The sequence below is a fragment of the Muntiacus reevesi genome, chromosome 6, assembly GCF_963930625.1.
Source record: "Muntiacus reevesi chromosome 6, mMunRee1.1, whole genome shotgun sequence".
Classification (NCBI taxonomy): Eukaryota; Metazoa; Chordata; class Mammalia; order Artiodactyla; family Cervidae; genus Muntiacus; species Muntiacus reevesi.
Genome location: NC_089254.1, coordinates 74,692,320 through 74,718,078, shown reverse-complemented (window position 1 = coordinate 74,718,078; position 25,759 = coordinate 74,692,320). Strand labels below are relative to the sequence as shown.

Sequence of the window (25,759 nt, the reverse complement as noted above, 5' to 3'; positions counted from 1 at the left end):
GTTCCCAATGTTCAGGATGGCATATTTTAGCATTCCTGGAACAGAGACCTCCCCTCAAGTAGGGGCTCAAAGCGGTACCTGGCTGAAAGCCACCAAGATACTTCCACAGAGGGGCATTGCCCTCCCACAAGCACCATTTTGACCCCGAGTTTCCACTCTTTGGTTGCTGTTGTTGATTCTGATCAGTTTATTTCTGAAAATGTGAAATACCCACATCACTGGGTCACAAGTAATCAGGGTAACCCAGAAACTTTCCACAAGCAGAACACATAATGCTGTGGCTTCTTTTTACTCCCAAGTCTGGAAAACTGCAGCGAGATTGGATTGAGTCTATTCCTGATTTCTCTGAGAAATTGTCCTTTTGAAGGGGAAGTCCAATAGCCCCACACAAGAGAACAGAGCAGCTCTGCCCTCAGGGAAGCCCATCAGCACAGAATTACTGATTTTACCCCATAATGTGAAGGCACGTTTATGAATGAGGAATAGCCTCACCAATTTGATTCAGTAAATCCAACTTGTACCAATTTTAAGACCAATAACTTGACGTACTGTTTCCTGAGCCCAGCTCCTAGCATCTCCTTGTTTATTAAGCTCCATCCTGATGACCACCACTTGTAAGGATTTTCTGTAAGCCAACACCCTCTAACTGCCTCAATCAAGTTAAAGCTTACCCAAGCACAGATTATCAACAAATGATACTGTGTTGAAAGGTGTGAGATGAAAAGTGCCAGGGAATTAAATCCTTCCAGATTTTGCCCTGAATTATTACTATTAACAGTAAAAGTATTACTATTACTAATAATAGCTGCCGTATCTGGGAACTCACCGTGGCAGCCTCTGAGATGTGAATCACTTAGCCCAAGATCACACAGCAATAAAGTGGCAGGAAGAAACCCTGACGTCCACCCCACTGCTGGGCTACACATGCCCCCTGCCCCACAGAGCCGAGGGAGGTTCCAGCAGATCTGTGTACTGTGCAGGCTGGGGCCCTGTAAACACTGAAGGAGGATGAGGTGGGGGCAGAGAAAAGACAAACCAGGTGCTGTGCTCAACAAGTTTCATGTATTACAGTGCAGAGGGGAGGGATTGAAAAACAGGGGGCACAGGGAAATTTCAGGAGTGCAATTAGTCTGCAGGATACCATAATGGCAGCTACATGGCATTATGCATTTGTCAAAACCCATAGGACACACAACACAAGGAATGAGCCCTCATGGAAACCAGGGACTGTAGCTAATCATCATGTATCAAGATTAGTTCATCAACTGCAACAAACATTATGACACTTATAAAATGTTAATAACACGGGAAACTGGGGACACACGTATGTAGGAACTCTTTGTACTTGCTGATCAGTTATTTTTCTGTAAATCTAAAACTTCTCTAAAATACAGTCTATTGATTAAAATAATAATAAATAAAATACTCTCCTCCGATTCAAGCATTATTAGGTAGTTCCCCCAAAGGACGCAAGACTACATGGAGAGAGAAAAAGCTGAAGCGCAGAGCTGCATTTGAGAAGAAGGTAAACATGCACTGATGTTGGGCATAAAGGTCATTCTATGGTGGAGCAACACGAATGAAGAGAAGCCCTTCAATTTGGATAAATCACAGGTTAGAAATAGAAAAGCAGAGTGGAGAGGCAGAATGAGGTCAGATTTTGGAAGATTATCTCACAATATCAGGCAAAGGGTTTTGAGCTTTATTTTACAAGTAGCTGGGAATCACTGATGGTTCTAGAGTTCGGGTATAGCATTAAAAGATTAATTGGGCAGGAGCAACTCCATGAATCAGGGCAGAGCGATTGGAGAGGTTACTTTAATTGTCTACGCATGAGGTAGTGAGGTTTGAAATAGTATTGTGCGGTAGGGTGGCCTGAAGGGACACATGGGTGAATAATTACAGAGGAAAATCTACCAGGACCTCAAAACTGGTAGGACACGGGAAGCCAGAGGGAGGGAGGGGTCAAAGGTGATGGTGCGGTTTCAAGCCTGGGTGGCTGCAGGAAAGGCGATACACTGCCAAAATAAGAAGACAGAGGTTGCCAGGTTTAGGAACACATGAGTTCCTGAGAGCTCAAGGGATGTCAGGGCTCTTATGAGAATCAGATTATTCGTCTTGAGTTAGTTGGTTTAAAAACATGAAAACTCTTTGAACAAGCATAAAATTTAATGCAGCACAAACTACTCTATAAATGGGTACCACTAACCTGAAAGGAAACAGTTTACCCCTAAAAAGGAATCAAGAAAGCAGATGCACTGTATGTTGTTTCTAATATTAAGACAATATAAAAAAGCAATGTTAGTTTTCAAAGTTAAATCAAAATAAGTTTTCTCAAAATTATCCTTCCCATTTTCTAGCTTAAGAAGGCATTCAGAAGGAAGTTACACAGATTTTTGTGGTGTTTTTTTTTTAAATCCATCCTTCCTTAAGATGTGTAAACTTGGTCACTTTGAGGATTTGTGAAGCATCTTGAACTATTTTTCAGACAGAGTTCAGCAAATTCAAAATTACTTTTGCCAATCATTTTTCCATTAATTTCAAAATCTATGTGCATTTTTAAAAAAGCATGATCTTTTTTGTTTTGGATTCATAACATTTAATCCATTCCCGTAAAGCTGACTAATGTTTGCTAAGCTCTTACTATGTACAGGCACTGCTTCGTTTAATCCTAAAGATCCTGTGAAGTGGGTCTAATTAGTATCTTGCTAAACAGATGAGGAAACCGACACTTTGAGAAATGAATTTGCACACATTCACCAAGCTAGTCCTTGGTGTAAAAACTCAGCTCAAACTTTCAGCCCAAACACTGGGGTATTCCTATCCAACATCCCACAATGTGAAACCGTGTTATCTGAAAGTCCTTTCCGTCCATCTGTCCATCAGTCATGTGCTAGGAAATGGGATGTGGCCAAGAAAAAAGGGATTGAACATCTAAAGGGACAGGCAACCTAAAACTCACAATCTACTGGCTTTTTGGTGTGAACCGTCCACCCATTTCTGAGCAGAATTAGGTCTATAAACTCTTACCATAAAAAAGGTCAAAGAGACAAGAGATCCTGGTGGTGAGTGGCTGACAAAGTCCAAGCTCTCAACAAAATTCTGAGCTATTTTATTCCCAGCAAGGAGACCAACAGATATTCCAATTAATACTCATAAGAGTTACTGGACAGTTTGAAAGAAAATCACAAGGTCAGGAAGCAATCAAAAGTTAAAATTTTTTTAAAAAAAGCATCTCCTACATATTTGCCGACCACAACACTTTCCCCTTAGAAACCTCAAAAAATTTTTTTTTTTAAGCAGAGGAGAACCAAGCACTTCTTTTTTAAATAATCAAAGAGAACAGGGAACTTCCTCTCCCTTATTAATCTATCAGCTTTGGTTTCACATTGCATCACCATTAAGAAAATACTTTCTGCTTTCTATCACTTTAAGGTATGTTCCCAAAAACTATCAGATCAGATAAAAGATCCCCAAGACCAGGACCTACATACGTTTATTATTACTTTCTTTTTTAAAGCAGAGTAGTAGGTTAATGAGAAATATCAGATTACCTCTTTAAAAAAAAAAAAATCATAGACCAAAAATGAGACAAAACACCTCACACTGAAAAGTCAGTGTTTGCAAGTCATCGAAGGAAATTTAACAGGACAATGAAAATGTTTAATACATTGGGACATCTAGATTAAAAAAAAAAAAAAAGTTTGTTATTTACAAAATATAGCATGCAGCTTGGAAACTAATGAATTCATTCCAAAAAAACAAAACAGATCATTAAGGCATTTCATTTAAGGCACTAGCATATTAACAGATTTAGAGGTTTTTAAGTAAACAATGACAACTAATATCTGAATGCACACTTTATATGTGAAAGACACCATCCTGAATGACAAAAATGATCTTTTACATGTCAACTGCACTGAACAAATATTCAGAAAACTAAATGTCCTCTCATCATTTACGCTTAATAGATAACACTAAAGCTTAAAATCAAACTATAGCACATGAAACATACACTGTGGTTCCTGAATAAGTGTAATGAATGCTTCATATGTTGATATAGGTCCTTAAATGTTACAAAAATCAATCTGGCTCCACATAAATTACAAAACAGCTTTTCACTTGTGCTATTTTCAAGTTCAATGTTGAGACAAATCCTTCCTTAAAATGTTGCTTCAGGTTTCTGAACCATAGATTTTTGTTGTGTGTATGTGTACGTTTACACAAAACGTATGACTTGTTATTCTAGAAGTAGATACTCAACTGGGAAAAGTAAGAAAACAAATCTGTAAGGACATGCAGAGGAATGTGCGTGGTTTGGCTGGAAGGCTCCACAATCAGGAACAAATTGCAGCACATAATGGCTGGAAAAGTTAATTAAGTCAACCCAACACAGCGCCAATAACAAAAAGTTTTTGTTTGTTTTCTTTTACTCTTGAAATTGTGGATGGGAGAGAGAAAATACACAGGTTATGTCCATAATATATCTTGGTATGGAACTTATTTTAATTGCTCATTTACAAATCTCTTAAATTTCACAGCTTTGTAAGGAAAGGCTAAGAACCCCATGGAGACAGTAGCAATTGGTGCTACATGTAGTAGGATCTAAGTAATTTTCATAGCCTTTTTGTGAACAGACTCAGTGAAGGTATCCAGCCACTTCTGAAATGTTTCAGAGAAAAGACAGAACTGACAAATAGATGAATGACCATGGCAATGACAGTGTGCCAACCTTTAAAAGCCCACCTCCCACTAACTCTAAAACCCAAATCAAACCCAGACCAAAGCCTGCAGACTAGCTGTGTGACCACAACTGAGAGCAAAGGGCAACATGCCACCAGGTAGAAGCTGGCAGAACAAAGAAGCCGGGCCATTCCACCCCGTGAGCACGATCCTAGTGCCATAAAGAGGCTCTGAACTAGTTAGATAGTTAGATGCCTCCTGCAGAGAAATTTATATTAAAAAATCATTACCATTATTTGTTTTGCTTATGGAAAGCCAACACAAGGAAAGAAGTTCATTTTCCTCCATTTTACTTTTTCTTTTCTTTAAACTTATTTGCTGGTTTCCCGGGAGCCTTCCAGCAGGACTGCCACTGATGTTTACAAACACCACCTCCATTTCCCTTTATTTGATCAGCTCTTTATGCTATCCCAAAATAAAAAGGAGTAAACCCCTTACAAGAAATAGAACGTTGGAAAAAATGGTCAGCACTCACAGGGTATCTAGGAAGGCTATCATTCAGGCAGGAGCCCTGCAAACCTGACTAATGAGCTTTTGCCCCCAAATAGGATGCTTTACACCCACTTAGAGGATGCTTCGAGAATCCAGCCTGATCAGGGTGGAAAACCCATGGAATTCAGATTCAGTCAGTTCTGTGGTTATCTGGGACTCAAGGACTAACTTTTATAAACTGTGACTACTCCTTCCCTGGCTACTGTTCCCCAGGGGCTTCCTGGCTGCCAGGGGCTGATTAGGTTAGCACCGTTCCCGGGCACCCGAAGGAAGTTAATGGGGACAACTCATGATCAGAGTGGCTCAAGACAAATGCGGCAGCACCAAAAACCTGCCCAGCATGCATTCTGGTGCCAGAGTGGCCAAGTTGGCAGCACCTTCACCAAGGCTAGGTTGCTGTGGCTTATGGAGACTCCACGGGGTGCAGCACCAGCTTCTACCTACTTACACGCCTCCCCTGTTCTCACACACACACTTACACACAGGCTCGCTCATTCACACACACCACTAAAAAATTCCTATTAAAATTCCCAAATCACCTGCACGGCATAGACTGACTCTGTCTCAAATAATAAACATGTCTAATTTTTATAAATTCCAGAGAAAAGAAGCAAGGGCCACGGGGTGCTTTTTTAGGGAGAAAATATGACTTCTATAATTCCACTGGAGGAATAACGCAAAAAGTTGACTCCATTAAAATAAGCTCTTGTCTTGACTTGAAAGACCACGAATCAAGGGAGAAATAGGGACCTATTTTCTTATGTATGTAAAGTAAATTCATTATTTTAACTCAGATATAAATAGATCTCCCTATAGATCAAGGCAAAATGGGACTCATTAGCCAGTGGGTTTATCACCAGCCTCTCCCTTCGCCCACCCAAGCCGGCAGTGCGCACTGCTGACACTGGGGAAGGGGGACAGGTGAGCAACTCGTAGGCACAGAAAGCAGAACCAGACGGTGTCACAGATCAGACTGGAAGGTGCAGTTTTTTTACTGGATGTCTGCACTTATAGCCTACGGTTCGAGGCTGTGACCTTCCAAAGCAGATTCTGACCCTCCCATTTGATTGCATGTAAAAAGTTAGACATCAACCTAGTCAAACCTTTCTTGGAGTAAATAAAACACAAACCCACAGGGAGGGAGGGAGCGAGCAGGTTGGCTCAGCAGATCCAAATTCATTTACCCAGGTAGGCAGTGTCCAGGACTGAGAGCGGGCCAGCCTATCCTTTCCAAGGACACATGGCAAGGCAGAGTGCAATTCATGAAGGCCAAGGGTGGCTATGAAATCTACAGAAAGCTAAGGAGCTGATGGTCTTAAAGCAGGGATGAAAAGCAAGGACGGGAAGCAAAGGTTACCATTAACTTATTCAGTCTGTTTTTACCAGAGGTGGGGTCTGGAATTTATTTTCAAGGCTCCATGCTTAAATTGAAATGCCTCTCAGCACTATGCTTAAAATATTAAAACATAAAGCACAGAGAAACAGTGGCTCTCTGTTATCTCTGAACGCAAATTAAGGACATTACCCTGCATCTCAGAAACTAGATGAGGTTCAACCTTCAACCACTACTGAAGGGTCAACCATTAACAGCTTTTAAAATCTTTTAGAGTGGACTCCTTAGGGTTTGGGGGGTTGGCAGGCGACCCTCTCACTAACTTGGACAAGACAGCGCTTGTGTCTTTTTTAATGACTAATCACTAATTATCCTGATGAGTGGAGACTTCCGATGTGAAATGCAAAGTGTTCTGAAGTCCTGCCAGACTCATCAAGATGATTTCCAAAATGCCAAAACAGGAACTTCCTATAATAAATAACCTATCACATTTACATCTCAAATTAGAAAATTTGGAAGAAAACATATAGTTTCACTGCCAAAATAGAGATGCCGAAAGCTTGCCCATCCCAAGCCCCTCCCCCCACCACCTCCATTTATGCTCTTCAGCCTCTCAGAGGACAAACACAGGTCCAGGTGCAACACTCAGTTCACGAGGAATGCCAAGCACAGAACAGGACTGCAGGCTTGGCTGCAGGGAATCCCCGTGGCCGCTCACCATTGGAAGTGGTGCTGGAGGCCACGGCTTTCTCGCTGACATCTGGCCGAGTGGGGCATTTCACTATGGAATTCTCCACTTTCTTTTTCTCAGTGGTCGTCGAGCTCTGGGACTGGGCCTCCATGACGCCTTCTCATTCCTTCAGCTCTGGCAACCAGGAATCCCTGAAAAAATCCACAACAGCACCATCAACCTCAAATAAGATGGAGGAAAAAAGAAATCCCAAAAGCCACTTCACCTGTCACCTGAGGAGCATCAGCCAATTCAAAATCAGCCTAGGCATCAGCCTAGAGCATCAGCCGATGTGAAATCTGGACGTCCCTTCCCCACAAGTTTTCTTACAAAAAGGCCTCAAAAGTTCTAGTAACAAGCCAGTTGAATTCTGTCTACTTGTGCAAAAGAAGGACAGAGGCACTTGTCCATAATGTGGGACTTCTCCCAAAATCCTACTGGGCATTTCCTATTAAACAGCCTAAGTGTCTCCATTTTCAGCTGTGATTATGGTAAGAAACCCAAGTGTCAAATTACTGCTTCAAGCCACATCTCCAAATGTCTCCGACATTTATTAGAAGGTGGCCAATTTTATAAGAAAGGGAAGTAGGACAACTTTTTAAGCCAGGGACAGCTTTTAGTTATTAATTAGATGTTTTAAAGAGTGACTGACAAGGCCGTCCCTGCCATCCAGTGGTTAAGTTTTCACCTTCCAATGCAGGGGCTGTGGGTTTGATCCCTGGTGGGAAGCTAAGATACTATATGCCTCATGGCCAAAAAGCCAAAAAAAAAAAAAAAAGGGGGGGGAGAGAAGCAATGTAACAAATTCAATAAAGATTTTTTAAATGGAACACATTTAAAAAAGAAATCTTTTAGAAGAAAAAAAGAGTGACCGATGGTTTCTCCCATCCAATTCTAACTCAAAGCTTTGAATCAGAGGACTCTGGTCAATGATTTTGCTTTCCTCACTAAGATATGTGAACTGCAATACACCTCTTAAGCCTAATTCATTCAGGAAAACCATATTCTTGAAGCTTTCTCTAAATAGCAGAACATTTCCATTCTGAAATTACGTTTTTCCATTCTGAAGTTACGTTTTTATAACGTCAAAGATGACAGAACAACACACTCTGGAACCTAAAGGAAAAGGCAAAAGATCACGGGTAGCAAAGGCTAGAACCACTTAAGAAATATTAAAACTCAGCTAAAGGCAGGGCAGTTAGTCTGTCTTTCACTGGTGTCATTCATGTGATAATCGCCCTAGCTCATCATTCATCAATTTTCACTCTGTTTGGTTCATGTTCCTCTTTTGCAGTCATGATCCACAACAACAAAGAATACAAGAAAAGACGACAAGTCCCCTCTCTACCATGTTTCCCTTAAGTTATCTAGATTGCGGGCATTTCTTCCATGGAGTCATCTGCCTATTTTCTACATTGAGCCGATACCAGTGTTCCATCAAAACGATTAGTGAAATAAACTAGGCAACCCAGTCATGGACTAAACGTCTTAAAGAAACAGATGGAGGATTCTTAGTCAACCTTAACTCACATTTGCAAGGGAACTGCAAAAATGCTTTCTTTATAGTAGAAGAAACCCAGAATAACTAACTAGAAAAGCTGAAGGCCCACAGGCCTCGTGGCCCTGGAGCAACAGCTCTTCCAGTAATTTCTACATCTTCTCCTTGATTATCCACTGGCATTCACTGAAAAGCACACAAGTTATTTAAGAACAGCTTTTCTAGAATAAAAAAGACAAAAAGACACCCTAGGTTAAATTTACATATCAATTATAAGATCCACTCCAAATTCAGAAACATTACTCAAAGAGCCCAACAGATCACAACAGTGAATGACTGTAGGCCTTCTTTTCTGAAGGTTGCCATGGTGCACAAGTCAATGGGGAGGGCCTTACTGATGCCCCCTGGAGTTGTCCGACACCTCAGTTTCCTTGTGGCTCAGCTGGTAAAGGAACCACCTGCAGTGTAGGAGACCTGGTTCGATCCCTGGATTGGGAAGATCCCCTGGAGAAGGGAACGGCTACCCACTCCAGTATTCTGGCCTGGAGAATTCCAGGGACTGTATAGCCCATGGCGTCGCAAAGAGTCGGACACAACTGAGCACCTTTCACTTTCAGTTTCCTTCTCTGTCACAAGAAAGTGTCACACAGAGAGACTTAACCTTGGGGGCAGTGGGGTGTCCAATCTTCTTTAAGATGTTAAAACTTATAGATCCTCCCCGCCCCCCGCCAGAATATCCATTTTTTAATAAAAGACATTTAATATTTATTTTTATTTATTTATTTGGCTGCACCAGGTCTTAGTTGTGGCATGTGGGATCTAGTTCCCTGATAAGGGACTTAACCCTGGCCCCTTGTTTTGGGAGCTCAGAGTCTTAGCCACTGGATCACCAGGGAAGTCCCCAATAGACTTAAACACACAAAAAAACTGTCCATTTGATTTTCAAGGGATCACAGGCCCTCCAACCCAGATCAAGAACCCTTGAAAGAGAAATTATCAACCATCCCTTCCAGCTCTACCAAACCCAGAATAATTCTTTAAATTGTTTGAATGCTCCCCCCAAATTGATTTATACTTGATCTTAGCCGAAAGGCCAAGAAGGGATCTAAATTGATTTAAATATCATGTTTAAAGCATGCAATTAGAACCATTCAACCTCATCCACAGCACTGTTTCTCAGGGTAGTACAAGCGCCATCTGAATCAGCCTTGTTTGTTTCAGTGAAACATTCAGAGTTGCCAGCCTAACCCCTGATGCTTGGAGGTGGCCCCTGAACCTCTATTTCAAACAGCAATGGTGATTATCAAGATCACTGAACTTGCAGACATGTTTTTGTTCACCACTCTGTACTCAATGCTGTAGGTCCTCACTGAAATCTTTGCAGACTGGATGAACTAAAGAATGAAGTGCTGAATTCCAACAGTCCATCCCAACCACCATCCTAATCAACTCTGCATCTGTCTGGAATCTTTGCTGAATGTCTGTCTTCTCCTCTAGACCCTAAACTCTACGAGGACAAGCCCCTGGCTGTCTCCTCAGCACCTCACACCTGCCAGAGCGTTTACTATGTAAATACACAGTCCAACAATGATCCTGTGACTCAGTTCATCAGTCTTCAATCTTAATTGCCATTGACTTAGCTACATATCTTTTCTTTTGTAGCCCGTGTTTCTTTGTAAACCGGAAAATTATACAAAAACTTTAACAGGAATATTTAATCAATCAAAACACTCCATTTTCAACCATTTTGGATAAAGAGGCACTTATTATAACTATTTCCCTCGAAACACACATAGTTTCATCAGTGCAATCTGGATGGAGTTTATTAATACCAGACACAGAAATCAGCTAATGGAATAGGAAAAATAAATAAATAAATAAGAAGAGATGGGATTCTTGGTAGGAATTCAGTCTGTCTCTTCCTTAGGAGAGGAAACTAATTAATAGTAGTGAGGAGAGGAGTCACCAAAAGCTCCTTGACAAACTTGGTTTTTGTGGAGTTGTTGGTTTTCCCCCAAGCAAAGGACTTCATTTTAACAAAGCAATAAAAACCCTCCAAATACTCATCACCAGAGAGAGGCTCCCAAGAAGAGGTAAAGCCCCAGGCTCTGATTGAAATCACACTAATTAATGGTCTTGGAGAATACTAATTTCTCCCCCATCCTCCTGTTCAAAACGGATTTTTTTTAGAAATAGGCCCTTGGTCACTGGAAAGTCTACCCCCTTCTTCTATTTTGACAACTTATTTTTGGATCTCATTAGTTAGTAACTAATTATTTAAAAGTGTGGTTTATGCTTGCAATAGGGCTATAAAAATGGCAACTTGCCAAGGCAGACATCTGCTTCCTGTATCTCCCTATAAATTATATCAGCTTCTTTTACTGATAAAAATCCCAATTTTGTCTCTGTCAGTTACAAAGGAGAAAGTTTTCACATTCGAGACTCTCACACCTCATCAAAACTCTGCCTAAAGAGTTAGTGAGAGAAAAGGGTCTGCTTCTAGCTGTGGCGGCAATTTTTTCATAGGATGTTCAGCCGAGTTGGAAAACTCAGCCCTCAGTCCTGAGATAGATAAAGCAAAGCATGAGGCACAGAAGTGACCAGTAAAAACTCCTGATGGAATCTTAAAATACACACAACTAGGGCAGTAGCCGATAGGACTCCTTTTAAAACTTGGCATTTCTTAAATAATAAAGTAGAATTTATTTAGAACATAACTCTGAAGGAAAACTTCAGTTCTGCTTCACTTCAAAGACTTTTCTCTGAGGAAAACATACCACTGGTTTTTAGATGTGAATGAAATGCGACTTTTAGACCCAATTCCTTTTCTTATAAAGTCAAACTGTTCTCCTTCAATCCTTTTCACCACTGCAACAGTATACACAAGATTTGCTGGCATGCCCCTTGACTCTTTATGCTTAGGAAAAGAAAAAAGAGAGAAGGAAAGAAAAACTATCTGTAGCTGATGTTTGGAGTCCTAGGAGCTTGGGTATATTTAAAAAAAAAAAAAAAAAAAAAAGAATGAAGAAAAACTGCTCTAATAGGCCTGCTAAAGCTTGAAGTTTCATAGGTAAATGAAGGAATGAAAATGCCTTCTTGAAAACAAACAGTCCTGGCTTTTCCCCATTCAACTAACTGTCCCTGATCCTTTTGTAATTTCCCTAAGGCCTAAACCCAGGGCACAACTCATTCCGGACCCTCTTTTAAACTAATCCCTTTGTTACTAGCAACCTGCCCAGAGGTGGGTCTTTCCTTTCTAAATTATAAATCTTAACTTGCAGCAAAAGAAGACACCGTGTCCTGGAGTCACTGACCATGTGATGCTGCAGTGCACATCTGCACATCTTCACAGGAAAGGCGGCCAAAGAAAAGCCGCAACATGCACCAATTTGGAGAATGGAGAGGGGTGTCTGCATTGGAAATAGCACATCCCCCACCGCACCAAGCCGCAAGGGTGGTCCTCCCTTAGAGTGGCCACTTGGAGCTAGTAAGAAAGAAACTTTCATCTTTGCAAAGATGTTGTCATTTTGCATTATATATATACTTTTTTTTTTTTTTCCCAGTAAGCAGTGGGTTGTGGTCTGTGCCGCCTGGGCGCGCTTGCATCCTGCGCTTCCACACTGGCTTCCCTTCGGTTCCCTGCACGGTTTGAGGGTCCGCGTCCTCGGGCCCCAGCCGTCAGTTCTTGCCGCCGCGGCCTCGGGGCGCCCGCCTCGCCGTAAGTTCCCTCCCCAGCGCGGTAAGGCCCCGCCGCGCAGCGCTGGCTCCTTGAAATAGGCCGGCTCCACTCCGATCCGCCTTCCAGAAGCGTCGCCCCAGCGAAAGGGCAGACCAGGGTGGGACGATCAGAAGCCCGCAGGGCCTCCGCAGCCAGAGGAGCGGCCCTCCTCACTGCATCACCCGGGTCACCCGCTCCCGGGGAGGACTCGCGAGCACTGGAAAACTCCGCACAACTGGTCCGGCAGTATCCCCAGCAGACAGTGGGCGGCGGCGGCCCTGAGTGCATTCACGTGGCTGTTTCACCGTCTGAATTCGGGGAGATGCAACTTTCTGGGCACTTGGCAATGCAATACCCTGTGTGTCGCTCTACATTAGAGGACTGGGGGACACTTGACCTCTTCAAGAAACCGCACTGGCTGGGTGCTTCACATAACCAAACTTCTAACTTGCTTCAGAGGCTCTTAGCCCGGTTCCAAACGTGTTCCTTCATCAGCTGCCCTACACCGATTAGGTGTGTGAGTGGTGAAGGGGCAGACCTATCTCATGGGCTTTCTGTGTGAGAGCCCTCAGTGGAGTTCCGACCTTTAACCACGAAGCTTTATATAATAAATGGAGAGCATGAAAAATCACCATTCAGCCTTTCCCCTTGCAGATCTCTGCAGTGAGCCCTGGGATGCACACACAAACAGGATTCTCTGAATGGGTTAAGTTCTTAAAATGTTTAAAAAAAAAAAAAACAACGAAGCACCAGTGCTAAAATCAACATTTGAAATGATGTTTGAACTGTATAAAATGACTTTCTAATCGAAGGTGAAATGAGACAGTAATTCTAAACTAATAATGCATCCTTTGTGAACAGCAGACTACTTCATCCATTTCCCTAATCCAGCTGGTTTATTTTTCAGTGTCCTGAATTTGGGATTTTTTTTTTTTCTTGATGCATTTAAAGATTTAAAACAAGTTAAAAGCCTGATTAGTGGCAACCTGATCAGTTTCTGATCAGTTACTGCCTAGGCAGGAAGAAGGCATTCTAGGAGAGGGTGCTTTGAACAGTATGGCGGATTAGGCCTTCAGTGAGAAATTATTCCCTGCAACTCAGGGAGCTCTTGCTGAAGAGGAATAAAGCTTTCTTCCAGAGAAAGTATCTTTACTTACACCTGTTCATAGGTTTATTAAGCTGAATGATCTTCCTAATATGATAATGTTTCAAAAATCCAGAAGGAGCCTGTGTAAGGATTTCTAAGGAGCTTCCAGCACATCACTGAAAAGTGACATTTCTCCCACCTGTATTATTTACTAGCAGATTAGTGGCTTCTTCAAGATGCTAGTCTTGGAACAACCATTTAGGTAAAATATTCTATTAAATGGTTATACCTTCCTGCAGCATTCAAATTCAGTTCCTAAAGAAAATGGCTGCTCTAGGAAAACTTATTTTTAAAAAATCAAAAAGCACAAACTAATAGCAATTTTAACTTTAGAGCAATTCTGTAAGTGAGAAATAGCATGAGTTTCCATGAGCAAAATTCAGGGAATTTGAAACATGTCAGTGGGTTTCATGTAATCATGCATTATAGAAAATCTCTTATAGGTTTGTAATATGGTTGATGCTTCCTGACACTCAACATATCTTTCTGAACTTAAAATCAATTAGATATGCATAACCTCTGTAACACACCAAGATTTCCCAAGATTCCTACAGCTTCCTCTCCCTTCCCTGTCTGTAATGCCTTTCTTTCCTGCAAGCTCAACTTCATAAGTTCTTAATGAAATCTTCATGAATTTTTAACTATAATATTTTTAAATGTGCAATTATTTTACATTTACATGTGATTGTATTCCCCCATAATTAGGAAAACCAAAAGCCTTAACTGCAAATAACTCCTCTCTGTTCAAGTCACCAAAAATGGTCTTTGGTAGCCTAAGGGGTCCCCCAAATCTGCTACCTATTTTTTTCAGATCTTTCTTTCCCAGTTTCTGAAGCTCCTCATCTCAGATAAGCAGTATCCATGATAGGCCTACCCAAACAGAATTACTTGAAAAGGAAATGGAATTACTCTAAGGGAAAATAATTGCTTGTCTATGGATTAAGTGAGTTTGATTTCAGCAGCTTAACTACATCTCAACTTTTTAAAAAGTCATATATTTAACTTCAACTACTGAAAATCTTACTTGACATGAAGTCATCATTGCTACTAGCATTAAAATCACAAATGACGTTTTGTGTGCCGGTTTTCCTTTTCTGCTCTGCGTACTTCTTTAAGACCATCAGCTAATCTAACTTTCTCAGGAGGACTTTATGAGAAACATCTGAAGGATAGAGGTCTCTATTTAATATTTGTTAGTTAACTGTTTCTGAGTTTTGCAAAAACTTTGAAACATCAGGCCAGTGTACTTTGGTTTAGGTTTGCAGGGAGTGCCCTGCATAGCAGGTGCCATTAAGGAATGAGCTGACGCCCCCATTTTCTGTGGGTTTGCTGCAGACAGACAAGCTTCAGACAGAAAAGGAGATCTATAAGTCAGTTATCAGTCTATAGATCAGCTAAGCTCATGAAAACTGTTATTTCCCTTAAACCTACATATGTCACAAAAAAACATCATAACTGATCAAAGATGCCCCTTGTCTCACTTCTCTAAAGTTTACAGGAATTAAAAGTCTTCAAATATTTTCAGAAGGAAAAAAATGCTAATTTTAAAATCACTCTAAGAGAACTTTTATAACTTTTGGTTCCTAGAATTAAGTGTGCCTTGACAATCAAGCTTAAGGGGATAGAGTACATGTTCTATGAATAAGAATTTACCTTTAAACCATCACAAATATGGGACTAATACCTCCTGGGTGTTAAAATCAGCTGGAGATACCCCAAAGGTACTTATTTTTTCAGTCTGGTACTTATTTTTTCACTGTACTTTATCCTCCTGATTTTTAAAGTACAGATTCTTGAATCTCAATTACAATGTAAAAAGCACAGTTTTTTCAAAATTTAAGAATCTGTAAATCACAGTTTATTCAGTAATAATTTCTGAATTATTCCTGATCGACTCAGCCTATAAACTTTACAGAATTCTTCAGCTGTCTTTATTTTTCACCTCCTGCCCACCAATCATATACAGAACTGCCAATGCAAACTATACCAAATGATGCACCCTCCCAATGAAAAGCCCTGGTGTGGAATTTCATTGGAACCTCACATTTCAAACAACAGATGTTGTCCTGAAGTGGCATGGCCTGGTCCATGCTCCATTCAGGGTTCCATACATCTTAGTTCATTTAGGCTTCATTCAAAAAAAAGTCTCTTGAGACTGAATTATTCTTTTCCAAAATATCACAAGATGAAATCGAGAATATGGTTTCACTGCCTCATTCCTTCATTACAGCAATTGGAGAGTTAGTTTTAATCTGAATTGTGAGTTTTCAGTCTCTTTTTGTAAAAACCCATGTAACATACAACTCTGGAGTATTTTTAGGTGTTTTACGCCATTCTCCCCCAAAAGTCCAGGGAGCTAAAGCTGCAAATTTCCACAAGAAAATTAACAAATAGGATGTCACACTGGCTTCTGAAGGTACTTCCAGAATCAGATTTAAATAAAATGACACTTAGCTCCTATTATTTAATTTCATTCTATAGCATAAAAATTACCCAAATATACAGTCAGATGTTTAAAACATACTCCTATGTCTCACACACACACACATCACCTCACCTCCCTTCCAAAAAAAAAGTAAAGAAAAGCCCACTAGCTGTTGGAGGCCAGCAATCAATCCAATTTACTGCAGGTACAATTTATATGTACACTGCATGCCACAACAAAACCACAGTGTGATGCCAACAGGGCCCTTAAGAAAGTTTTCCCCTAAATCTCTGGAAAGAAGCTTTAAAAGAAAGCAAGGATTACAGTCAGCTAGAAGGTAGGGAGGGGACTTACCTCAAACCCAGCCAAGCGGAAATCAGAGCAGTAATTCTACAAGTCGACAGAGTACACTTTCAAAGCTATAATGGTGTGAAGAAGTGCTGGGCACCATGGCCTGAAGGCACCGCTAATACACTGATGACTGATGGCCGGCCCGGGCAGACAATGAATTTGGGGCTTGAAAACTAACAGAAACCATGCAGCACTTTGACAAATGGGCTTTCACAATTTCATTCATTGAATAACCTTTAAGCACAAAATTGGCTCGAGTTCTCCTGGGAATTATGTGACAGGTCGTTGGACGATGATGTAAGTATTTTCTTTTTTAATTATGACTTGTATGCAAAATGCAAAAGCACCCTAATATGAGGACACAACCCTAAATGCTGCAGATGCATGTGTGGAGCTCCACACAATATTGCCTTTCAGGAGGGGGGCTGGAATGTTCCAATGCCACCTTATTAACTAGGTAATGGCCTGTTCATTCAGTTTCTTTAGAGAGCCATAGATTTTCTGGGACATTTTGTCGGATTGAAATATACACACATGGAACAAAAAACACTTTCACAGTAAAAAAAAAAAAAAACCTGAAAGTGGTCATGAGTAGCTAAGTGTGGCACTAAAATATAGTGCATTAGAATTACAAGTAGAAAAAGTCTAATTTTAAGGGGTGAGGCAAAGGAAAAGTGCATTGAAACAATTGAGACACCACATAAAGTTTGCAGTCGAATACACTTGCCAACACAGTTAACATTCAATTTCTTTCCAACGGCTCCCCTCCCTTTCTATCCCTGTAAAACTAACCCTTCGATGGAAAAATCATAATTTTGGCAATTTCGAAAGAGAGCATGAAATACCTAGTGTCTCTAAATTAACAAGTACCACTTACTCCAGGCAGCACTGCCTTTAACAGCTTCTAAAAACTTAAGAAAAGGATCTTAAAACAGGAAGCTTAGTGAGCTCATAAAACTGTTGTTGGAGCCAGGAACACATAGCATATTTAATCTGCAAACTGTGAGAGTCTACAGTGATTTCAGCAAGATCTGAGGCATGCCCTCAAGGTTTGCTGGGATCTGGGATTAGGGGGTTGATAAGAACCTCTACTGCCCATGGACATGTTTTTCTTCTGCAGTTAAACACAAATGCACAGAGACATTTGACTGCTGCTTGGCGTTACTGCTCAAGTTATAAAAAAGCTTTGCAGCTCCTTTTGCTGTCAATATATCAAAGTTAAAAAAAAAAATCATCAAAGTGTGAAATTTCATTTAAAGTCTTCGCCAGTCTACAGCTCTATTTCACAGGCCCATCAAATAAAAGTAGAGATGAAAAATACGCTGAAAGTACTTGAAAAAAGTTTGTGGCGTTCCCCCTGCCCTGTTGTTGTTTACTCTGTCTCCCTTTATTTGCTTTGAAACTAGAACAAATCAATTTTCATCTGGAAATATGACAACAGGAAGTGAAGGGCAGCATCTTCTAGTAGCCTTTCATGAAAAGACAACCTGAAGTCATTATTAGAGTAGAATCTTATACTTACCAAATGAAATACACACACACACACATTTCTTCTACAGTCATGTCAGCATTTTAATTGACTCTCATGATATAAGTTGGCAGAAAATTTCTTGAATCTTCCAAAACAGATCAGACCAACTACAGAATACGGATGCCAACAAAACTAAAACCTCCTTCAAAGAATTTTTTTAGCTAGGGATTTACAACAATTGCATAAAGAAGAAAAGGCTGACTTTTAAGATAATCTACTATAGTCTAAAAGCATTAACATTCCATTACTAAGGTTTTCTTGAGGATTTCATGACTCACTGATCCACTTTTCCTTCAAGACTGGTTTGTCTTAGTACACTACTGTCTCCATATAAGTGAGTGCAAGGAACAATGAACATTAAATTGTTTCCTTTCATAAATTCCCAAACCTTATTCTCCTAAAAAGGGGGCAAGGATAAACAGGACAGCTCACATAGATGGAAGGACCCCTAAATGGTGAAGCACAGAGGAAGTCTGAAATCCTTACAGCTTGCAGGTAATCAAGAAAAACTGGCCAAGAAACAAAGGAAAGTTCAACTTTTAGGCTAGAGCATCAAACTGATAAATTAATGACTTTCATTAAATAAGTAATGAAATAATTCACCAGAGTCATTTTTTATCAGTACTGAATTTTCTCATTTCTGTCTGTAGTCCTTTGCAAATTCGACATACTGGAAAAGTGTATTTATGGAAAAGTGTATTTATGTCAGGGTCCGATCAAGGAATCCAAACATGTTAATGGTACCGAGAATTGGTAATTATCTGAGTTGAACCTACTAGCCTATTCAGACAATATAGTCTATACCTTTTAAAGTGCTTCTGTATGTGTGAAATTTCACTAGACACCTCTCACATTGGACTCATTCAGGCATCTGAAACCAAAGCTTTCCTAGGCTGACTTTAAGAATTATATACCCTGAAAGGCTCTTCCCTTAGGCAGGCAGTTTCTGATTAAATAGCTTTTAGTGTAAAATAAACCTCTTCTCTCTATAAGTATGCTATTACAACTAATTTAAATGTTAGTTCATGTTTGTTTTAGGTCTGACTACAGGCCAACTGGCCAAAGTGTTTGTGTACCAGGTTAAGACCAATATTTCCTAACATAAACAAATTCTTTAGATACTTCACACAGTTTACATTGTTAAGGCCAATCACCGCTACTTCAATATAGCCCCTCAAATGAAATACTGTTCTGCTTTAGAAAGATAGAGCGATTTTGAGGTTATTTCACTACTTTGAAACATAGCATTTTCCTCCTTCAAAATAATCTTGACACATGTAATTAAGAAACTGTCAGACTATTATTAATTTTTAATTTAAAACCTAAATGAAATAATTACAGGAATCAATCAATAAGGCACCTATTCAAATTACAGAGCAATTACATAAATACTCAAAATTAATACTTTAGGCCAAAATTAATACTTTAAGCCAATCCTTAAGATTTCTGTCTATAATATGCTAAGACACCAAACAACACAAAAAGTGTAACATGGGGACCATGAATAGTTCCTGCCTTAAACAGAAATGGCCATGGCAGAGGGCTCCACCAGCTATGCCCAAGGTACTCAAGCTGGAACTCTTTTTATTTATTTCCACCAGACGCATATTTCAGGGATATCAAAAATCTCCCACTTCTGTCCAAAATCATATTGGGAGGCAAAAGCTTAATTACTGCGCACTTCCAGCAAAGGGCTCTGGGGAGGAAAAGGGAGAAAGATAAAGGAGCGAAGAAAGGTGTTTTCTAGAACCAGTCTGGCTAATGCCACTGGCCAGGTCTCTGCACGGCGACCGACCCTCCATACCTCCGACTAACGGGGCTCTTCTACTTGGAGACGCGGACGGTCCATCATTTCAAACTGAAATGGCAGCTGGAAAATGTGGAACAGCTGGCTGAGAGCTGGGAGAAAATGTTTTACATAAATATATGTACATATAAACTGGCAGAGGGCCACGAGCGCTGTACCCAAGGCCAGAATCTCCTCGGGACTGCACACCACGGAGATGAGACCCCGGGGCGGGCGGGAGCAGTCGCCCGGAGGATGCCCCCCGCACAGGCTGTTTACACGAGGTCAGCCGGGGAAGCGTGGGTCCAGCCGCTCTCCGGACGGCATCTCCTGAAGGAGGTGCCATCGCCGACTCAAGCACAAAGTTCAGGGGAGGATAAAAGGCCTGGCTGTGCGGTGGTGCTTCGGCATCTGGCAATCTGCTTAGAAGTCACTTCACAAACTCACTAAGTTTGGGGTAAATATTTACTCCTTCTCCACCTCCTCCCGCCCATGTGCCCTCTGCAACTCCAGAAAGTAACTGTCCCCTGCAGAGTGATTCATACCCAACTCTGCTCGCTGAAAATGCGACCTCTTAAATGATCATTGCAGGCGCCTCGGTTACCCATAGCACCACCATCACGACCACACGACCACACCACCACCCCCGCACCACTCACTCCCTGCAGCTTCTAATGCTTTTATTTCTTTTGTTGTCTTTTCCCTTACTTTCTTTCATTCTTTTTTTTTTTTTTTAAATGCTGTCTCTGGAAAGGAAAAGAAATGAAAGAATCCCAAATCATCCACAGATGGTACAACTTTCACTTTTCCTCTCTTAGGACGGAGGCGCGCCTCTTTCTCCCGGCTCACACCCCACCCCCGAAGGGAAGCGCAGGCTGGAGGAAGCCCCCGCCGCGGCGCTCCTCGCGCGCACCCACCTCGCCGCCCGCCGCCTTCCGCGCCCGGCCCCCCAGAGGCATGCAACAGTTCGAAGGCGGGCGCCCGAGCCCCGGGGGCTAGCGGAGTTCTTTTCGGCCCTCGGGAAAGGGAGTCGGGGCGAGGGGTGCAGTCGCCGCGACTGCTCCAAACTTCGTCCCCAGACCTCCCAACTCCGGGAGGTGAAATTCTCCAGCCCGTCTCCGGATGGCCGCCAGGTCAGACGCTGCGAAGGGGAGCATCACGCAGGAGGGGGCGAAGGGAAGGCTGGTTCCGACGCCTTACCGGCGGCTCCCGAAATCTGGGCGCCTTTTGACAGCCATTTTCAGTTCCTCCCGCGCCCCCCGTCGGGGACTCCCCTCTCGACCCAGAGGCGCGGGCGCGGCCGCAGGAGCTGGCTCCCCGGTGCGGGGCCCCGCGAAACAAAGAACTTCGGGCGGGACGTACCTGCGGCGGCGGCGGCTGTCAAGTCCCCGAACTTCCCATAGACCCGCGTCCCGGGCGCGGGCTGGCGGCTCCGGGCTCCGCGCGGCCGCGGGCCGCTCGGGCTAAGACAAGAGGCCGGGCAGGGCGCGGGGGTCCCCGGCGACGGGCATGGTGCGGCGCGGGCGGCCGCGGGGCGCGCGGGGAGGGCGGGTCGGGGCGGCGAGGGGGCGCGAGGGCGAGTGTGCGAGCGCGCCGGCGGCGGTGGCGGTGGCGGTGGCGTTGCCCCTGCCCGCTCCCGCCCGCTCGTGCGACTCCGGCATCGGTTTCAGGGATCGTGTAATCCGATCCCTTCTGACTCACAGGCCCTGAGTGACAGTTCTGATTTGGTTCACCCGCGGGAGGGAGAGGAAAGAGAAAGAAAGAAAGCCCCCACTGCGCTCCCCTCCTCACATGCAACCGACTTTCTGGAAGAAGGTCCCATCCCGGCCTGGAAACCCGCGCGGGCTTGGAGGCTCCCCCAGTCCCTACCCGCGCAGCCTGCGCTACTCACGGGTGGAAAAGTTGTCCCTCGGCTCTGCTCTTCCCTCCCTCGCGCTCCCTCCTTCCCTCCTCTCCTCCTCTTCCTCCTCCTCCTCCCCGCGCTCCTCCTCCCCCAAGTTTTAACAGATGTTGCCGGACTCTCGGCTCGCGCTCGCGCTCCCTCTTCCTCCGCCCCCGCCCCCGCCCCGTCCCTTTTCTTTCTGCCACTCTCCGGCGGCGCGGTGGGGACGCGCCGAGCAGCAGGACGCCTGCCACCGCAGGGGGCGAAGTTGGGAAAACTTGGGAGGAGTGCGGCTCGCCTTACTTTTGCTTTCTCGCTCCTTCCTGGCCGCGCCGGGGGCCCGCGCTTCCCCACCCGCCGGGTCCCTGCTCCCGCGGCGGGTCCCAGCGGCGACGCGGGCGGCGGCGCGGAGGCGGCCCGGGCCGGGGTCGGGGCCTGCGGGGGGAGCCCGGGCGCCCCGAGCCACGCGCGCGCTCCCTCCCCGCCCTCCGCCTCCTCCGCCCCTCCCCGATCCTCTCACAGACACATTCAAGCCTGCTCCTCCTCTTCCCCCTCCTTGACCCCGCGCCCGCTCCGCGCGCCGAGGCCCCACCCACCCGGCTAAGGGAAGGGGGCCCTGGCGTGATGTCACCGCCGCCCTCCCCGCCCGCGCTCGCCCGCCGCCCCCCACCCCAGCGCCCTGCGCGCCCGGGCAGCTCGTCCCAGCTCCCGTCGCCTTCCGCCCCGCCTCTCCGCTCCGCTTTCTCCCGGCTCCCAGTTTGGGCTCCCTTTTTTCTTCTTTTAAGGCCTCTCTGATCACAGCCACCCCCCTTCCCTCCTAGACTCTCCCTCTCCTTGTACATTTCCCCAGGCCAACCCTGAAACTCCCCCTCTCGCCTGAGGATGCTTTTGAAAGTTCAGATTTTTCCTCCCCACCGACTCCTCTGCCCTCGGAGCCAAATCTGGGAAGTGGGAGCTCCCCACTACGCAGCCTGCTATTCCCATGGGTTACTTTAGTAAGGACGCAAAAACAAAGACCCCAGGCTTGGAGCCTGGACTCCAACATGAGCTACCAGTGTCTCTGTCCCTGATTGATTTTCAGCGGCCCGTACCAGAAAAAAATTATTTTCCCTCCCTTCTCAACCAGCCAGCCTGCATCCATCTGTTCCCTTCCAGCCTGGACCTGTAACCCAAACAAGGAGTTCCCAAGGGAGGAACAAGGAAAGGAAAAGAAAACTCTGGTGGCACGCCCGAATCCATTCTTCCTGGGGTCCTCTGAGATTCCGCCCACCCTCCAGTGGCCTCCCGCAGCGCCTCGGAACTCAGGGTGCACTAGTGTTGACTCCTAGAGCATCTTGACTGAAGGAAGAGCGTAGGTGGATGAATGATTAGCTATTATGATCTGAAGAGCATTTTGAGATTCAGATGCTTAGCTGGAGAATTTTTTAAGGGAATTGATGGTGGTGTTCACTATTTGTTTCCTGGGACTTGTTGCTTATCTCAAAGATATCACAAAAGCAGACCCTGACTTAAGCTTTTATGGTAGAAGCAGTGGAGATAAAGGAGGACTGGAGGTCCTTATGAGCCATTTATTTTACAGTTTCTCTCTGTACTTCACCGTGTTTGGGGGGAAAAAAATCTGACTCATACAGAGCAGTAGCCTTAGGATTCAAGGGTGGTGGTCCCAGCTTCCCCTTACTAACTGGCCTTAGGCCCAGGAGGATTCTCTAAGCATCCACAGGCTCTGGGCTCATCTGCAGAATGGTGATAGGAAAACCAGGCCAGTCCACATACCTCCCAGAATTTGTAAGGGCTTCCAAAGAGATAATGCATGTGAAAGTGGAAATGGATACAAATGCCTAAGAATTATATTATGCTCTTTCCCACGTATACTTCAGCATCCGTCACAATATCTTTTTTTGTATTCAAGTACTGCTTCTGTCTCAATCTCATGAATGCAAATAATACATCCCGATAGCCTCCTCTGTTCACCCAATGGCAAAAAAATAATAATAATAATAAGTAAAAAGGAGAACGACAGCCAATAAATCAACAACTGGAATAAACTAGATATTTTGACTCTTACTTAAAAGTCTAGCACATTTTGGATCTGAAGATCTTGATTCTCAGTTTTAAAAAGATGAGAACAAAGGAAAAGCAGCTCATCGTTCTCCTTATGCCCATCAGAATAGTTAAAAACAAGAGGAGAAGTAAAGCTGGTGTCTCCTGTGTGTCCCTGTGTCCTCACCTTAGGTTCTTGGCAGAAATGAACAGTTTTCTGCTTTAGTGATAAACACAGATGTGAGTGGGAACATTTTGCAGAAATAGTAGAGGAAATATAAAACAAGGGTTACCCTCATGTGAGTTAAATAATGCCATAACACAATGACTTTCAGCCTATATTAACAGAAAAATTCTTTATTCAAAGGAAATCTTGTGTGGAATCCCTGCATATAAAAGAAAGCCATCTCTAGTTGCTGTTGGGTGGGGTCTCAAAGCCCAGCCCCTTAGCCTTTCTCTTGTCACTCACTCCCTTTTTTTAAGAGCCCTGAGACATCTCTAACAAACTTAAAGTCACCCTGAAACTCAATGATGTAACTTCCTTGTAATGGTAAACAGGCACTTACAATTTTACAAGGTTCTGAGGTCACCCTTCCTATAGACAGCATTCCCTCATTTCCCTTTTCAAATGCAAAGAGTCCTAGGCATTTTAACATAATGTGTCCTCAAAATACTCAAGCTTATAAGACAGTTCTTGTTGGTTTGTTTGCTTGTCTTTTGACAACAAATTGGATGAAGTAGGGGACTCGAAGATATTCGTATGAGTCTTCTAGGGCTGTCATAACGAAGGACCACAAACTGGGTGGCTTAAAGCATCAGATATCCATTGTCTCTGGAGAGGGAAATGGCAACCCACTTCAGAGAAATCCTATGGATAGAGGAGCTTGGCAGGCTACAGTCCATGGGGTCGCAGAAGAGCCAGATACAACTTAGAACCTAAGCAACATCTTGTCTTACAGTTCTAGAGGCTAGAAGTCCAAAGTCAATGTCTCAGCAAGGCCATGCTCCCTCTGAAACCTCTAGGGGAAGATCTTTCCTTGCGTCTTCCTGGTTTCTGGTGGTTATCTGTCAACCCATGGTGTTTCTTGCTTTGCCACTGCTTCACTCTAACGTCTGACTCTCTAGTCATATAGCATCCTCTCTTTGTTGTTTTTTTTTTTCTTTCTCTCCCTCTCTTCTTCCTAAGGGCACCAGTCATAGAAGGGGGCAACAGAGGATGAGATGGTTGGATGGCATCATCAACTCAATGGACATGAATTTGAGCAAACTCCAGGATATGGTGAAGGACAGGGAAGCCTGGCATGCTGCAGTCCATGGGGTCACAAAGAATCGGACACGACTTAGCGACTGAACAACAACTCCAGTATGACCTCATCTAAACTGGGTACATCAGCAACAACCCCGTTTCCAAATCAGATCACATTCTGAGACTCCAGGAGTTAGAGCTATAATATATCTTTTGGAGGGGGAGGGACACAATTCAATCCATAAAAATACTGAAAACAACAAAGCAGGATAAAGGATCTGCAACTGAGAGGACAAAGAATGAAACTGAGAACAAACTTTGCATGCTCCTCTGGTTTTTCTGTTTTGTTTTGTTTTGTTTTGTTTTGCTGTGGTGGGTTTTCGTTGCTGTGTGTGGACTTTCTCTAGTTGCAGACCATGGGCTTCTCATTGCAGTGACCTCTTGTTGCAGAGCACAGGCTCAGTGGTTGCGACCCTCAGGCTTAGTTGCCCTGCAGCAGGTGCCCCTGGACCAGGGATCGAACCCAGGTCTCCTGCATTGGCAGGCGGATTCCTAACCACTGAGCACCAAGGAAGTCTACTCTGCATTTTTTTGCCCTGTCGCATGTGCTTATCCTTAATGACTGTTCTTGCTCTCACTACTACAGCTCTTCCATCTCTCTTCACGATAAGCCCCCAATTAATTATTGGGAAATTCCAAGTACAAGTTCATATGTACTGATAAGCTCCCAGCTGCAAGTGACAAAATTCCAACTCAAATTGGCTTAAGTTAAAGGGGAGGTGGGTGTTTTGTTGACTGAAAAGTCCAGGAGTATGTAAGTAGAGTTCAAGTAAGGCA

The 25,759-nt window shown here is 43.5% G+C and overlaps 1 protein-coding gene across 2 annotated transcripts in view; it reads right to left on the bottom strand.

Annotated features, from left to right (window-relative positions):
* GLI3 (GLI family zinc finger 3) overlaps nucleotides 1-21,633 on the bottom strand; it is a 306,557-nt gene extending 284,924 nt beyond the window's left edge. The window contains exons 1-2 of one of the 2 annotated variants that reach the window (XM_065938677.1): nucleotides 21,117-21,633; nucleotides 7,287-7,450 (exon numbers count right to left, since the gene is read on the bottom strand). In XM_065938677.1, coding sequence (XP_065794749.1) covers nucleotides 7,287-7,410 — 124 coding nt within the window. In that variant the 5' untranslated portion in view covers nucleotides 7,411-7,450; nucleotides 21,117-21,633. Of the gene's footprint in view, nucleotides 1-7,286; nucleotides 7,451-21,116 lie in introns of those variants that run through there. The other variant, XM_065938678.1, reaches the window with a different exon arrangement.
* Nucleotides 21,634-25,759: the final 4,126 nt, after the last annotated feature.